This window comes from Hyperolius riggenbachi, chromosome 1 (genome assembly GCF_040937935.1).
Source record: "Hyperolius riggenbachi isolate aHypRig1 chromosome 1, aHypRig1.pri, whole genome shotgun sequence".
NCBI lineage: Eukaryota > Metazoa > Chordata > Amphibia > Anura > Hyperoliidae > Hyperolius > Hyperolius riggenbachi.
The window spans coordinates 368,354,921-368,373,155 of NC_090646.1; the positions used below are offsets into that span (position 1 = coordinate 368,354,921).

At 43.2% G+C, this 18,235-nt stretch overlaps 1 protein-coding gene and 1 long non-coding RNA gene across 3 annotated transcripts in view; one reads left to right on the forward strand and one right to left on the reverse strand.

The window, feature by feature from the left end:
• Positions 1-730: 730 nt before the first annotated feature.
• PALM2AKAP2 (PALM2 and AKAP2 fusion) overlaps positions 731-18,235 on the forward strand; it is a 387,246-nt gene continuing 369,741 nt past the window's right edge. Inside the window, exon 1 of the mRNA XM_068234280.1 lies at positions 731-962. Within this exon, the coding sequence (XP_068090381.1) occupies positions 918-962 (45 nt within the window). The 5' untranslated portion in view covers positions 731-917. The remainder of the gene's footprint in view (positions 963-18,235) is intronic.
• Positions 10,761-18,235, reverse strand: part of LOC137515421 (uncharacterized) — a 67,075-nt gene continuing 59,600 nt past the window's right edge. For both annotated transcript variants that reach the window (XR_011020533.1, XR_011020534.1), the window contains one exon: positions 10,761-12,415. This is a non-coding gene — a long non-coding RNA (uncharacterized lncRNA). The remainder of the gene's footprint in view (positions 12,416-18,235) is intronic.

Below are 18,235 nucleotides of genomic sequence, written 5' to 3' on the forward strand. Positions count from 1 at the left end.
CAGATGAAAAACAACCAGAATGCAAACATGGCAATACCAGCAGCAACCAAAAAGGGATGTAATTCATCCCCAACTTATCTGTAGACTGTAGATATGATGTTCTATTCGGTTAAATGGAACAAATGAAAATCTATTAAAAACTAGTCTTCCTCTATCAATTTTGTCTAAAAATAATTTTTTGGTAAAGGGAATAGCCTTTAGTAAAGGCTATTCTTTTGATGGTGTATCGCAGTCAGGAGGAGCATTGGGCACTATTGGACTGACATGCAGTAGCATACCAATCCATACTAAATCACATATGTGGTGACATTCTATCAATATTGAGTGGCGCAAGGTGGTAATCTTGGTAAATAATCAATTCAAGTGAAATATCAAAGGGATACCTGATTAAGAAAATATGCACACATGTAAGGGAGTTTAAAGTGCCAGGCTACTGTTAAATGCCATCTCAGGCAGTGAAATCAGCAAATTAAATAAAAAGAAACTGCATACAGCTCCACTTGTTCTTTCTGATTTACTTCTATTTCTAATAAGACGTTGAAGCATCTGTATGAGCGTATTGCTAATAATGCCAGTGCCCTATGGTGACTTGACACCACATAGGAGGAGCAACGTAAGCTAGCTGTAAGGAGGAAAAAGTGCTGTAGTGAATGACTCGACCAGGCTGCTTGTAGACGGTATATAGATGGTGTGTGTGACAGCAACAGAAGCTGCAGAGAATGCTGCGAGGGACACAGCTGGGAAAAAGACAGGCACTCCTCCACTGTGTATAATGGGCTTTCTCTGAGGCAGACTGAGGTGCCTTACAAGTGGCTTGTACTTCTCAGGAAAAGCAGCTCTCTCATCCCGGACCCACCACTGGACTTACTAACATAGCCTGCTGACATTATAAAATAACTGACTGGCACTCCAGGAGGATGGCGGAGGCAGAATTGCACAGGGAACGTCTGCAAGCTATAGCAGTAAGTGGATTCTTTTCTCTGTGGTGTGCCTGTGTGTGTGCATGATGCGTCTGCTCTGTGCTCTCCCACTGGAGGCTCGGAGGAGCATTCCAACATAGTAACGGTTGCCGAATAAGAGGTAGCACGTTTCACACCAGTCTCCTCTGGGCTTTCCCTCCTCTGCTGCAATATTGCTTGTAATATTCTGTGAGCTTCTGATTTCAGCACATTTGTTCCTGCCATAGACCAGAAATACAACAATCATTTTTGCTAGATTCATCTACGTTGCACGCTGAGGAAGGCAAATAACACGTTATGCATTGCTGTAAGCTTGATTTAATGTAAGTCTTTTGGCTTCTGCAGAGCCTTCCTAATTTTTAGGAATGTAGTTTTTAGGATGAGTTTGTAAATGTTTGATGGCGCTGGTGAGTTTTTATTTGAACTTTCCCTTAGTAAGAAAAATGAGGAGTCTAATTTAAAATAACATCTGTACTTGACCTTCACAATCACTTCATTTGAGCTACATGGCTCCAAGCAGGCCAGTACACACGATGTAAGGTAGTCAGAATAATCTGGAGAGGTAATATTTGGACATTGTACCCCCAGCTACATAGAATATGGGTGGGGACTACTAAGTAATAGCTAAAGCTAGGCTAAAACGGAAAGTCCACTTTCATAACAAAATAAACATATAAGATTTGTATTTTCTTTTGTAATTAAACATTATATGTGTTTCATTTTTGCAGCCAGCTAAGCATTTCCAAAATTAACATTAAAAGATACCTGTACCAGGACCCAGTATCTAATTTTAAAGTGCCCCCATTCCAGGATGGTTTTAGGTAAAATGGGGCCTTGGCCATGAATGAATGAGGGGTCCATACTGTACTTACAGTAAACTTGTGACTTCTACACATTCCCGGACTTTTTGAACCCCTAAGAAAATCTGAGGCCCTTGGCAATTGGCCAGTTTGACTCTATGGGAGCACTGGCCCTGCCCCATTTTATTACCTGCCTGCACTTGCCCATTTCAAATTCCCTGCTCATTCAAGTGTGCTAGGCACATGCAGTTCAGTAACTCATAGATGTCCAGTCCAAATGATTTCCTTCATGACAGTGGGTTCTTCAGTTTGACTGGGTTCCATTTAAAAAATTAAAGGCTGGGGAAACGGAGCAACAGGGGGCCAAAACAATTTACTCCAATCTTCTTGGACAGGTGATAAAACAGGGGACACTCTTTTATTCTGGGTCCCAGTTTAGATACCCTTTAAGATTAAATTACAATTCTTAGCAATGATGGATTAAGATGAAATGGGGCCCAAGGCAAGGTGGGCTCATCCTGACGGTCCGTTTGGCAATTTGATGTGGGAGATGGAACAGAGAAAGTGGCAGTTAGGTCCCCTAACACCCACCAGGCCCCATTTACTTGCCTAGGTTGCCTTATGGGTGATCCTGCTCTGCTTACTGGTACCCTAGAAACTCCCAACATGCAGAACAAGCAACTACCCGTATATTGTGGTGTATAAGACGACTGGACGCATAAGACGACCCCCCAACTTTTCCAGTTAAAATAGTTTTTGGGATATACTCGCCATATAAGACTACCCCCCTCTTCCAACGCACAGCAAATAAAAAAACAAAACAACATATACTGGTGCTATGTATGAACAGATACTGGTGCTGTACTGTATGTGGTACCCAGTATGTAACAGTATATATGTGATTGACTGGTTGATTTGGTCAACTCTCCCTAAGTGGCTTCGTCAGCTCTCTTTGTCTACCTGTTTATCAGAGCGGTATGGAAGAATAGATAGCACTGTGCCCCTAAAACACGCCTCTTTCATCCTTCTGGCCCACAATTGTATCCTATTTACCTCCTTCTCTGCCTCTCAGATCTCGCACACGTGCGCCTGCGCTGCTTCACTACAGTCCTCAGCAGCGAGATCTGAGAGTCGGTAACAGGATAGGGCGTATCACCCGTCATCCATGACACCAGGCGTATAAGATGCCCCCTGGCTTTTCAGATGATTTTCAAAGGTTAAAAAGTAGTCTTATACGCCAGAATATACTGTAGTTTCACAAATCAGGATCCATTGCTACTCATTGTCAACACCTGCATAAACCCATTGACTCTCAAGTAACGTATTGCCACCCCTATCTGTATGGAACACTGTGGATTGCCAGTGTTTTATAAGGACATAAAACCAAAGTTAGCAAGTGAAATAATATTTGCTGGTAACCTTTGAGAGATCTCTATAGAGCAGAAGTGAATGGATTGCATTTGTTTTAACAAAACAGCTACTGTTACGCACGCTAGTGAATCACCGCCACTTAATGCGCGCTAATGGCAGCGTAGCGTGCGTAATCGCCTAAGTCAGGGGAGCGGGCACTCAGCGCACGCTATGCTGCGGGTAGTGCAACATAGCGAGAGCTAGTAAATTACGCCTGCTCACCCTGCAAATAATGAGCGATCCACTCGTCCTGCCCTAAGCCCCTGCACGTCCAATCACTTTAAAGGATGTTATCCTTGCACTCTGATTGGCCCAATAGGCTGCCTGGTCAATTGTCACTTGACTTCACTTGATCTGAGAACTGCAATATTTTGCCATTTTTTTAAAAATCTAGGCCAGATTTGCTGGACCACTGATGATGCTACCACTAGAGATGCCTTTAGTAAATCAGATCCATGGTGTATATAGTGTAATGTATAGCGTACAGAGTTGCAGAGATTGCCATTAAGATGGTGCATGTGAGTTAGCACCACAGCTTGGCACTGATCCATCGCAGATCAGTTTTATACGTAGGCACTGAGTGATTTGCAGTGTGTTCTTGTGACTTTGCAGTACCCGCCATCCATTGCTTTGTTTGATTGAACTTTATGGGCAGATTGCTAATGGTGACTTGAAATGTCTCAAAATGCAAAGCAGCATGAAGGATTTCTTATTTTAGCCCAGTGCTGTTTCTCAGCAGTGGGGAGAGAGTTATGTGACTGCACTGCAATGCTAAATATACTGCACAGTGTGTCTGCTTTGTGATGTTTTCTGTACAGATTAATAATACAAACACATAGAAAGTCTCTGCATGATATGAAATGTTCTTTCCATATATGGCCTGTTTCAGTTGTCGCCATGAAATAACAATGCATTTAGGAAGCCGGGCACACTAGCAGCAAAGAACAACAGGCATTTGTGTGTCCTCTTATTGTCACACTTTATAACAACTAAGAATCACGTTATTGTGTGACCACAATCTCTTCTTCTGAGGCTTCTTCAGGGTTCCTGGTAGTATTTTTATATTCACGTGTTCCGCTGAAGACATCAAGCCGCATCACATTTCTGTTGTGTCTGAAATCAAGTCATTTCATCAATAATGCAAGACAAAAAAGTGCAAACAAAAAAGCCAAAACAATGACAGGCTTGTAGAAACATGATACGTCAGAAAATGCTGACAGAATGGGGCATTGTTTATAGCATTAATGCAAGTTTTTGGCGAGGCTGGAGAATGACAGTCATCAGAAATGTGCTCGCTCTGATCACTGGAATCCTAAGGAACTTTTGATTCTGCATCACTTTTTTCTGTGTTGTGCGTTCCCTGGCAAAAACTTTATTAACAGCACAAAAAATTGCAGCTTTGGATGAATATTGGAGCACTTGTCCAGTCTAACATTTAATATATGAACGCCTCCCTTCCTTCTCCCTCTAGTCGTGTAAGTGAAGCTTAGTGGCCTTAAAGCAAAACTAAAGCGAGCTGCAAAAATTGAGTTACATACTCATCTATGGAGATGGAAGGCTCCCATGGAGCCTTCCCGGTTTTCTCTCTGTCCCCTCGTTCCACCACTAGCCTAGTTGAATTTTTGCGCCTTTGGACTCCTCGGCAGGCTTTAGAAGCACTCTGAAGACAGATACATGTATACTGCACATGCTGGCGCGTATGAAGTACAGATCAACTTGTCTTTGGAAGTATTTGGGAAGGCGAGTACTTCAGAATGGTGTAATAAAATGGTGTAATATAATATACTGGTTTTTAACAAGTTGCGCAATGAGGATGTATTATTGTTGTTGAGGTTTACTGCTTGGAATCATGTCCTGATGATCTGATTGATGGAGTTCTGAGGAAAAGGAGGCAAGAGAAGCTCGAGGGCGAGGGGAGCCTGCAAATACCCCAAAAGTGTATTAAGGCCTATGTAATCCAGGCCCTCCGCTGTTGGTGAGTGTGGATCTCACAGAGTGAACTTGGAGGTGTAGCGGATGGACTTACAGTACTAAGGAAGCGCTGTTCTGATGTTGAAAAGTACTTCAGAAGCCAGCCCAAGGATCAGGGCCTTGCAGAGGACCCTCGGGGGGTGGGGGTAGTGCTCAAAATTTAAAAAGAGGGTACCAATCAATTGCGATTAAATATGTATGTAATTCTATGCCCCCAGAGAGCAGTATTAGGCAGTCCCCCCCCCCAACCCCCACCCCCCTTCTTTGATAGCAGTGTCAGGCAGATTTTGTGTTCCTTCTCAACCCCTTATACAGATGAATCCCCCCCCCGCATGTGGCTGCCAAGGATTGCTGAAGAGGTATTTGACCAAGATGGTTGAGGATCTTTACTAGGGCCTGATGGTGAAATGGAGACAGAGATGATTGGGTAAGCTCTATGAAATACAGAGCCTTCTCTCTTCATAGGTGAGTATCAAACTCGTTTTTTTTTTGCAGCTAACTTCAGTATTGCTTTACATATGCCCACCACCGTCCTGTGGGCTCTTTATTTCCAGATATTGCTGAGCTGTGCTCCCTTTTGGAAGGGGAGTCATTGCTGCTGCTCAGCAGCCCCCTGAATCAGAATGAGGAAAGGGGGGCAGCTGAACCGCTACACAAATCCTATCCATTAGGAAGTGAGCTGAGGTAGGTGATGTTACCACTTACCAGCAGGATGGAGGAGTCTGGATGCCGGGCTGCTGGACTCTGTAAATGAGAGCCTGCCTATCACTGGGGGAGGGCAGCATTTACGGCCTTTGTTAAACACTTGACCAGAGGAGGGAGGGGAGAGACATTATTCAAATGAAAAGTTAGGCTTTATTGGGATTTTATTTTATTTTTGCTTTATTGGCCACTTTAGAGTCTGTAATCTGTAAAACATAACTAGATTGTAGAGACTAAGCAAGAATGTGCTGGTATGGTATTAAATAATTATCGCAAGAAAGTCTTCATAGGAATGTTTTGTTCAGGTTAATGCCCCTGTATGCTAACCATGTTAAGCTGCACTATATTAGTTTACCTACTGTTAAGCCAATGTGTTAAGCGTCAGTGAAATTCTTCACATTGTTATGGTTGCAGAGGTCATGTCACATACAGTAGCTGAGCACTTTTACTAGTGTCCTAGCAGGTGGCTACATCGTCATGCCACACATGACTTCATTCTTGTGTGAAAGCAGCTTGCAAGACAGCCATTAATAGGCTCTGCTGTCACTGAGTCGGCTGTTGGGCAGTACGTTGATATTTTAAATGCATACACCCGAGTTTTATTGCTCTAATGTTTATCTTGACATTCTTCTTGTGCTTCTGACTCCATTGCTAGCTAAAGTAGAATTGCCATCTAGCATTACATAGCATAAAAACTTGTATCCTTCCTCCTTACTTGCCATACAGGTACCATGCTTACCTCTGGCCTATAGATAGAAAGGATTATTTGTAATGTTTAGTGCAGCAGCTACAATCAGTCATTCTTTGCCTATTCATTCTTCCTATCTATGAAAGTGACAGGGGCACATTGGTTTGGCACATTGGTTTGAACAATCCTGTCTGCGTAATCCAGTCAGCTAAGAACTTTAGAGATTTTCGCATACTTTTTTTTTACATTGGGTTGTTGTTCTTAGACTGTATAATGGTATCACTAATACTACTGGATCAGAGGGTAAATTCTGACTAATAATGCTTGAATATATTCTGCTGCCAGTACCCTGAACTGAATAGCATTGAATATAAACATGAAGAAATGCAGGACCATTGTTTTCCTTTTGGCCATCTCTTCTCATTGAAACCATATACATACACTGGACCATGAGGTGCATTGTTTAGAATCAAGTAAAGGTACCTTATAGAAAGTGACTCATCTACTGGAGCACTAAAAAGGAGGGGCCTCACTTTTTACAGAGTCTCATGTAACCATGACACAATGGTACCATCTTGTGTAAAACAAATGCAGACTTTATTAACACATAAAACACAATGTAAAGACAAAATTGCAGTTTTTGTAGCGGTCGCAGTTGCATAGGTTGCTGCTGTGACTGGGTCCCGGGCTCTGGGTGTTTCAGCTTGTCCTCCCCACATGCTGCATAGATCCTGGCAATGAGCATGGTTTTCACCTTACCTATGTTACTTTTTTAAGCTTTCAAAAAGCATAATATAATATAATTAAGGTAAGAAAAATAATATTGAAATGAAGTTAATCAGGGCCAACTTACTGTGATTATTTTGCTTGTAAATATGCTGAAAAGTTATTTTTATGAAATAGGTGATAAATAAGTCATGTATGAGAAGTTTTGTGAATAGAGCCCAATGTGAGTATCTCATGACCAGCTCAGCCGTTGTTTGTGTGCCCGCTGCAGTGCCCCCCTCCACCTGGCTACCTATACTTGTACTGGGGCACCTATACCTGGCTTCCTATACTGGGGTCACCTGCAGCTGGCTACCTAACCTGGGGGCACCTATACCTGGATAACCTATACTGGGGGCTCATATACCTGGCTAATTTATACTAGGGTACCTATACCTAGCTACCATACTGGCGACACCTATACTAGGCTAGCTTTACTGGGGCCACCTATGGCTAGCTATCTATACTGGGGGCACCTATACCTGGCTAACCTATACTGGGCATATCACTACCAGCACAACGTTTCGGGCAAGGAGCACTTGAGAAAGGGCACCTTGCCCGAAACGTTGTGCTGGTAGTGATATGCTGTGTATACTTGTTGTAACACTTCAATAAATGTAATCGTTGGATAAGCATCCGCAGAGGGTTGAGATCCTTATGGAGATTGTGTGGATTTACTGGATTTGAGGAGGATTGGTGACCCTTCCTGCCATAGGAACTCCCCATGATAAAATTACTGCCTGAAGCCCGCAGACACCCCTGTGTACATTGTTAACCTATACTGGGGGCACCTATACTTGGCTACCTTCACTGGGGCACATATACCTGTCCAGTTTTACTGGAGGCACCTATACCTGGCTAAAGACAACCAACTTGCGCTAAAGATGTCTGCTCCTAGGGCTGCTCCCACTGCTGGGTGGTGCTAGATGTCTGCATGTAAAACACAAGAGAGAAGGGAGCACTAATGGTGCATTAAACTTCATTATTTTCAAATAATGCAATAAAAAGACACAGTCTCTAGATGAGTAAAGCACATGTACAAGGTCGCCAGTGAGTCCTCTCACAGCGCTGGAAAGGTCTATATGCCTTTCGCACATAACAACGTCTTCTTTGGATCGAACAGCTCACCTACTGTTCCTTTTTATATGAACAGCATTTTATTCGATTTTTAATGGAAAAATCCTTCCTCTCTTACTTGCCTTTTTGACAGTGCTCACACTTTTTTTCACATGTTTTCCCACAATGTTTTCCCCTAAATTGCATTATAACTCGTAAGTCAATGGGCTTGCATCGCATCTCGCAATGCATCTAATGCATTTTTTTTGCATGCAAGAAAAAAAACAACCTGCTTCAAATTTTTCAAATTGTATTCGCTTCCTCAATATCAATCATTTTGCTACAGTGACAAAAGCATGCGTGAACTCTCCCTAATGCTGGGTACACACGGTGCGTTCCCGCACTCGATGCCCCGCTCGATTCCCGGCCGTTCGATTATTTCCGAGCATTTCCGATCACGTTTCGATGATTGTTAGGTCGATTGTCATGTAAAGTATCGGACATGTCGGAAATAATCGAGCAGCCAGCATGGCCGGCCTTTGACCTGAGCTCAGGGCGCCGGCTTCCAGGGAGGCGCTCCTGCCGTTCTGACCGCATATCTACCGGGCTGCGGCATGCGGCCGGTCTGTCTTCCGTAGTAGCTCCGCCATGGTGCCGCTGGGGGTGATGGGGTGAAGACCAGAAAAGGAAACTGCTGCTGCGGCGCTGCCTCTTGCGGAGTGTGAGAGCCAGTAACTCTGCCCCTCGCGAATGTGATTGCCAATTGGATCATGGCTCAGCTTGCTTCAGTGACAGTGGGAGGTGCAGGCTGCCCCAGAGAAGCGCGCAACACGTGTGGAGAGCGAGAGAGTTGTCACTCCTGTCCGAGTCCTGACTCCTGGCCATCTTCTCCTCATCTCCTGTTCCCAGCGACACTGGCACTGTGACTGCAAGTCTGCACAGACAGTATACTGTATGACAGAGAAGACCAGCAAAAAAGTAAGATTCCCCAACTGCCTCCCCATGCTAAAGGGGGGATATGCGGCTGCTTAGATACTTTAGGGGGGGGGGGGGGCTGGGGGATCTGCCTATATACACTAAAAGGGTATCTGCAAGACTAGCCTTTATATAGACTAAAGGGGGGAGTCTGACTATATATACGAATCGGGGGAGCCGCCTACATGTGTGTAAAGAGGATGAATGGGGGGGGACCAAAATCAGGTTTCGCTCAGGGCGCTGTGAAACCTAAGGCCGGCCCTAGTGGCCAGGAATCGATGGGATATCGAACGGAGGAGAAAATGCTGCAGGCCCTAATTTTCCTGACCGTTTTGCTCAACGGAACGGAAACGGAAGGTTTTGCAGCTACATAGTAACAAATAGAAAACTGACAGTTTACAGCACACTGGCTGTAAAAACTGACAGTTTTTCCTGATGGCCGGATCAGTACGACCGACTCCGCAAAAGAACGCTAATGTGAACTGGGCCTAAGTGTAAATCCAGCCCTAAGCTTTTAATCCAAAATTTCAGAGTAGTTTCCAATTACAGGAGAGACACTAGTGGTCCTAATGGGCCTGATTCACAAAGCGGTGCAAAGTGTTTGCACGCCTGTGAAATGCCCTTTATCACGCCTAAACTTAGTTTAGGCGTGATCTGAAGGAATTTGCGCGAACTCCCGCGCGCAAAACTTTGCGCGCGCAGCACACCGCGCTACGCGCGCAGCGCACCGTGCTTCGCGCGAAGCATCCATTAAACCCTATGCGCGCGCAAAACTTTGCGTGCGGGAGCTTCGCGCGAATTATAGCACAAAGTGGTGATAACTTTGCTAGTGCAAAGGTTATCATGCCTAAAGTCTTTTAGTTATCACCGCTTTGTGAATCAGGCCCCATGAATGGTGTCTGAGTTGTTGCATGCAAACTGTATGGTGAACTCTTGCAGGATTAGGCTATATTGTCTGCTGTAGCCATTCTCACCAACTTGATCATAGACGTCACTACCGTGATTTGGCTGCATAGCAATCTGCTTTCTTTATGTGACTTCAGCACTGCTTTACATTAAGCCATGGAGTTCACATAACAGTATTATTTCTCCATATAATGCCTCTGCTCTGCAGTACATATGATCTGATGACCTCATGCTACATGATTTTTAAGCCAGATTTGCTGCATAGTGCTAGCAATAGCTCTGGAGCCACAGGATTTCAGAAAGATTAGCAGCACAAACTGGGGGCTTCTAACACTTCAAAGTATGTCTGGGTCTCATATCTGATTCCAGTGTTGATCATTGCTGTAAACTCGCACTACAAGCCTGGAAATTAACCTCATACATCTAACACGTTCACACTGCATACAGTATTTATACACGGTATATAGAGTACACCTCTCACATTTTTGTAAATATTTTATTGTATCTCTTTATGGGACAACCCTAAAGATATGACACTGTAATACAATGTAAAGTAGTCAGTGTACAGCAGCTACAATGTAAAATTGCTTTCCCATAAAAACAACTAAACACACAGCCATTAATGCCTAAACCACTGGTAACAAAAGTGAGTAGAACACCCCAAAGTGAGGATTGTAAGAATTCTGCCCTATTGGGGTCATGATACTGGTTCTACAAGGGCTCAGATGTTAATGGGGTGCAGGTATGTTAAATTTGGTGTTGTCGCTCTAATGGCCCATACTCACGGGCTACTTTTCTTGCCTGTCGCTAGCACACGGGAGCGTGTGCGCGACAGTTCGGCGACAGCTCGTCGCCAAGTCCCTCCGCATACACACGCGGAAGTGGGACTAGGGATGCGACGGAAGCTGTCACCGACGTTCCTCCCCCCTGCCGGAAACTCAATGCTCTGGCTATTAGGTTGCTGTCGCTAGTCCGCATACACACGCAGACTAGCGACAGTTGCGGCGAATGCGATTGACCGCCTGGCGACAGCAGCGACGAGCGATGGTTCGGGGTGCACACCTCATGCTCAGGGGCGACCTGTCGCCGCAACACGCGCGCGCCATGTGGTTGCGGCGACAATTGTAGCCCGTGAGTATGGGCCATTAGGCTCGGTTCACATTGAGCCTAAAATAGCTTACGTTCCGCAGCAGTGGAAGCAATGCTTTCCCAATACTTTCTTATACTGGTCAATGGAAGCTCAGCATGGCATCTCATGACAAAAAACTCTGTGAGGATCTTATAAAAAGGATTTTTTTTCTGTACATAAAGATGGTCTAGACTATAAGAAGATTGCCAACACTCTGAAACTGAGCTGTAGCACAGTGGCCCAAGCCACACTGCGATGTAACAGGACAGGTTCAACTCAGAACAGGTCTCACCATGGTGGACCAAAAATGTTCAGTGCACGTTTTCTGTTACATATCCTGAAGTTGTCCTTTGCAAACAGGTATGAGTGCTGGTAGGATTGCTGCAGAGGTTTAGGAGTTTGGTGGGGGTGCCAGCCTGTCAGTGCTCAGCCCATATGATGTACACTGTGTCAAATTTGTCTGCATGGCTGTCATCCCAGAATGAAGCCTCTTCTAAAGATGATGCACAAGAATGCTTGAAAACAGTTTGCTGAAGACAAGCAAAGGACATGGATTACAGGAATTATGTCATGTTGTCTCATGTGACCAAGATAAACGTATTTGGACAGCTCTCCATAGTGCTCCCATATCCAGTGTTCTCCCCAGGCTTTTTTGGTGAGCCTGGGGTAATTCCCAGGAACTTTTCGTTGGCACCCAGCAGTCATTGGCTTGCCTCTTCATCCTCCTCCAATGCTGTAAGCAGAGTTGTGCCGACCCTAAATTTTCCCGTTGCTCCCCACATGGCTACTTTTTCATGTCGTCCGGCTGTGAAAAATTTCAGGGCAGAACACTGCATATCTGTTTGACTGGGTTGATGTCTGGATTTTGACTGGGCCATTGAGATACCTTGATTCTTTTATTTTCAGCCGTTCTGTTGTCATTTCCTTGCCTGCTTGCTCATTGTCATGTTGCATGACTCCACTCCAGCTGTTGTACAGATGGCCTCATGTTTGACTCTACAATGAGACGGCATACTGAGGAGTTCAATGGCTGCAAGTTGCCCAAGTACTTTGGCTGCAAAAAAGAGCAAAATTCTCTCGTCTCGTCTTGTATCGCAGGATATTTGGGTGCATGCAGCTAATGGACAATTTACCACTAATACAAATCTCAGCTATTGGGCAACAATTTCACCTTCAGTTCACCGCTATAAATTGCCAGAATGAAGGGTAAACCCTATTTCAGTTTGCAAGTACAACAGAGTTGTTCCATGGGATTCTTTAGATACATGTAAACATGTACTTGTAAAACAGAGTTGTTCCATGGCATTCTTTAGAGACACTGGATTAGTCCAGATGTGGAAAATAAGTAACAAGCTCCTACTTTGTGCAGCTAACTACTACTTTGTGCAGCAAGGTAGGACATTTCTAGGCAGTCTTTACTGCACAAATAAAGTACATTATCCAAGCTTGTAAACAAGAGCAAACTCAGCTTCAGTTGTTTTTTGAAATTCATAACTGGATACAAACTGAAATAGAAAGATACCTTTAAACAACATTAAATTACAAAATGTCTTGCAGGGTAGTAACATATGATTGTAGCAATTTACAATGAAAGAGAAGTTTCACTTTAACACTAAACTGTATAATAATCGCATGGTTTGGAGCATGCTTTGCAAAATAGCTATAGCACTTGTGGACTGATGGTGAAATATAATGTCTTGGCATTCAGGTACAAAACAACCATTTCATTATGTAAGTTCTATATTTAAAACTATCTCCAATTTAAAATAAATAGTTGATCTTTTTGTCATGCTTTCTATTAGGACTACTAATGCACAAGATACATAGGCTTCTGTAGTTTTTTACTTTGGTATATGATTAAACAATCTATATTCAGCAGTAATGCACTGAGAGATGTGAGAGTCCACGGAGACGCCGCCGCGCGGGGCAACATGGCGGCGGTCTCCGCTTCCCAGCCAGCGAGTTCCGCTTCCCACGCGGAACTGCTGGCACGGGTTGGTGGGGACACCGCCGCCGCGGCTGGCAACATGGCGGCGGGTCCGGTGGTGCAGCCGGCGGACTTCGGTACACGTTCGCGTGCGGACCCTGGGCCTAGCCTCTCTGGTGCACAGAGGCAGAGGGTCGCAAGGAGGCAGGATTTTTACCTCCTACGTAGGAGGGTCAGCTGACTCTCCAGTCAGCTGATCGCAGGAGGCCTTTTGATTGGCTGGGCGGCTGGGTGGCGCTGCAGATGCGCTCCCAGCATATAAGGAGCTTATTTTCAGTTGCTCCATTGTCTGCTGTGGTGAATACACTTCTGTGTTAGCGCTCAGACCTTAGTTCAGTGCCCTGGTGTTGATGCTAAGGATTTCACACCTTAGTTAGGATTGCATTTGATATTGTATCTGTGTTTGACTCCGGCTATCCTTGACTACTCTCTCTCTCTACGCTATTGTACCTCTGCCTATCTGATCATTGTTGCTGACCTCTGCTTGATTACCGATTACTCTTCTGCCTTCCGTTCCTGTACTGCTGCCGTCATCTCTGTTGCCGAACCCTTGCCTGTCTGACCTTCCTCCCTTCAGTGGAACGTCTCCCACTGGAGGGTTATCTCTGAGGCTTGCCTCTCCGAGATGCCTGCCCCAAGTAGACGATTACTGCTAGGGGTCGAGATTTCTCGCTTTGTCTGGTTAGAGGATCTCACTCACGGGGTTCCCATTCAGAGGTAACCACACCTCTGAGGAATTGCCGTGTGGTGGATATTTTCAAAGTTCTGTGATATATTACTGTCTTTATTATTTCTTGTGCTGGGTGTCCAGAGGTTAGTCATATATCTGTATTATTGGTGATTCTGCAGATCATCCATAATCAGGTATATATCTGTATTACTGGTGATACTGCAGATCATCAATAATCAGGTTCTCTCTGTGTGTTGACACCGATCATTACAAGAGACATCTTGGAGCTCACTCCAACCTGAATTATTTTATTGCAAATACTTTCTGTTTCAAGAAAGCAAATTTTTGTTTTCCATGATTAAACAAATAACCCACTTTGCCACATGATGTCAGAGCTACATGTGGTTGGATGTTCCAGGTACTTCTGCTTGTGAAGTGTTCCCCTTGCACCTGCTTTAGTCTGGCTCTGTGGGTATTAGAAACTCAAGAAACTCTCACAAAATGTAGGATAGACTCTTCACTGTTTGGGTTTTTAAAGGGAGTCTATCTGGGCTTTCAGTCAGGTGCAGTGGTCTATTGCATTTCATACCTACATTTAAAGGACCATTGGAGCTAAAGTGAGCATGTGTCTCGAGATGCCCAGTGTCAAAGTTGCATCCTCTAGACCCTCTGTACTATGGGAACATTGGGCACATACTTATCTTAAACCTTCCCAGTCAATGTGTTTTAGGTCTGTTGTCTAACCGCTTTTTTTACAGTATTTTTCATCATTGCTCTTCCATCATCTCAGTGTATTTGAATGTTGCTGCTGTAAATCACTTACTGTAGAATAACTGCTAGCTCAACATAAAAACCACCACACGAGAGACCTTCCCGCCTAGATAATTTTAACTTAACTTGTAAAGTCAGAATCCAGAATATGTGAAACTCATTTGGAATACCATGCAAAATTTCAGAATTTTGCTGGATTTGGAATTTCAACGATCCTGATTTTCACTTTGAAAGTTGATAACATTGTTGACTTCAGGGGAGCGGAATGGGGAATAGGGTGTTTTTTTTCAGAACATATTACCAGCTCCAGCCTTTTTGTGTACTAGTGCTGATCAATGAGATGCAAATGTGTCCGAGTTTATGCAAATTTATGTGTATTGTTATGCAAGTACATGCAGCATAAAAATGGACCAATCAAATTAAACACTCATGGGACTTGATTGGCCCATGTTCAAGCTGCAGTGCATATATTTGCATAGAAATTTACATATATTTGCATAAACTCAGAAGTATTTGCATCTCATTGATCATCCCTATTGTGCCCTTTTAAAAGTAGTGATTTGTAGTTACAATAGAAGTCAGTGGTGGACATTTATTTGACAATTGGCTGTTTGCCTCATGCCATTCGAGTCCTCTTTGAGGTAATGGAGCGATCAAAGCACTGATACAGTGGCAGTTGGCTGATGGTGTAATGGTTGAGGGCTCTGCCTCTGACACAGGAGACCAGGGTTCAAATCTTGGCTCTGCCTGTTCAGTAAGCCAGCACCTATTCAATAAAAGTCAGTGGTGGACACTTATTTGACAATTGGCCGTTTGTCTCATGCCATCCGGGCAAGACTGCCTAATGCCGCTAGAGCATGCCCTAGTGGCTGCAGCTCTGCCGCTTTGAGTCCACCAGGAGAAAACCGCAATATAAATGTTCTGTGTCTTGTCTTGTCTTGATACACCACCATAATTAATCAGATCCTACCTTTATAAATAAATTGATCATAAATGGCCAATGTGATTTTTGAAACAGATGAACAAATAATTGTTGATCTGTAATCAGATCACCACTTCTTTAAACATAGCACGGAACAAATGTTTCTAATGTAGAATTCTTTGCTAGAAAACTCATAACCTACATGGGCCATTATGGCTCAGTGTCAGTGATGATGGCGAACAGAAGATCTACATGTAGCCTGAATTAAGGATTTCTATGAATGTCACTGGTACCTTCTGTGAGTGCATAGTGTTTATATAGCAATCTTACAGTGGATTCATAAACACGTCCAAGCAGATTAATATAGTACTATAATCTACTCAAGATCTTTTCTTGGTAAACAATCAGTGGGGGCCTGTCAGTTATCTGATTATCCTTAAAGTATCAGTGTCTAATGTCCTGGGCTTACACGCAGTCAGAGAAGTAACCTTACCGCTATCTTGCTAACACGGCCAGAATATGCAAAGCCTGAGCAATACTATGCACAGCTAGCAATCTGATGTATTTACACAGATGCCTTTCATTTGAGACTCTCTGCTGTGTGCCAGCTTTATTTATCATCATCATCCAGACAGGACTGTTAGGTGGGTGGAGTCACACACTGGCCCAAGTAGTCTAAATATAGCTGCGACTGCCAGAGTACAGACAATGCCAAGGAGTAAACAGGGAGGAGCTGGGAAGGCGCTCATGCTCAAGTTACATATGTGTATGAAGTTCATTATATTTATTTTAGCAGAGATTAGCTTGTGCCTTGATTGTAAATTGTGGGTCACTTTTGTTATTGTAGCACTAAATTGTGAAAGGTTCATTGTTTGCCTGAGAGGAAAAGGTCCTGTAAAAAAGTATGTTAACATTTAGTCTGTGAATGCTGCATCTGTGAGGTTTCTTACTAAATTAAACAACTCACTTCTTGCATATGATGCCTCCATGATTTTACCATCTCATCTTTGTGTGTGATTCTGCCGCCTTCTGCAGTGTTTCTCTACATTTATTATTTATTGTTTCAGCAAAGTAATCTCAAGTCCCCCCTGAAACACACACACACACACACACACACACACACACATACACACACACACACACATATATATATATATATATATATATATATATATATATATATATATATACACACACACACATATATATATATATACATATATATATATATATATATATATATATATATATATATATATATATATATATATATATATATATTTAGGACTCCATAATTGTGTAGAAATGTTTTTAAACGTCTCTTGATACTTTCAATTAAACTATAAGTCATATTTCAGGTATGTTTATAATCTTATTATCATTTTTCAATCACTAAACTTACTACAGTGGATTGATTATGACAAAGCCAAGTAGTCCTTCACCCTACTAAAGTACCCCTGGGGCACATATACCATGTGTTTAAAACTTAGGGCCTATTGTTGCGTCTAATGTTGATTACAGTACCTCTTATCATTACTTAGTTAAAATGGGCATGTTACTTTGGTTGTGTGTACTGTATAATATCAACTCCTATGGCTGATTTATGAGTGCATTTTTTTTGCATCTGGGAGACTATCCATAAGGTGAGATTCTTTGCATAAGTATTGAGTTGTTGTTATGTGACTACAAGTATGCAAACACTAACTGATGTGAAAGGTCCATTCACATTGGAGGCTGTTAGCTGAACTGGCTGTTACCTGTCTAGTAACTGTTCACATCAATTGGATGCACTAACAAGTGTCTGGCCATCAGTAGTGTGGGGTACTGGAAGTTCTTCACCATTCAGATATATTGTATAGGGGTGCATGAGACAGCATTGCTGTTAATGACAGTAAGGTAGATTTGCTAGGTGATGTGCAGTACAAGAATGTGAAGATTCGCACTAATGCTGCTCATGCCCATGAAACCCCCTGCACTCCTGAAACCCCAAAACAATCCAGCACTGCTCTTTTATCAGAAAAATTGCTTTATTGGATCGTACAAAAATACATAAAAAGCTGTATAGTGGCTACGGTCCACCGTTTCAGACCTCCATAGTCCTTGTTCACGCCACACAGCCTGACTGCTCTACTGGCCTGTCCCATCAATATATGATTGACAAAATAATTATACATTGATTGAGTGGGCCTTAATTTTTAATAGATATTCATAAGATTCAGTATATGAAATTTGGCATCGAGTCTAGTAACCCTTTAAGCACCCCGCACGAGTAAGCTTGATGGAGATAACAGAGTGCAGCGCCGCCACTGACGAGAATAAACATTCAAAGCATTCTGTTTGGTCATGTGACTTTGGGCAATGCATAAAATGGTCCTCTGCTCTTTCTTCTGCCTCTAGTGGGGGATACACGCTACTACGCTGCTAGTGGTATAACAACTATTAGGCTCAAGCTTCAGTACAAGGACTGCAGTAATAAAACAATAGAACAGGAATAAGTATCCTACTTACCTTTGTTTTATTGCTG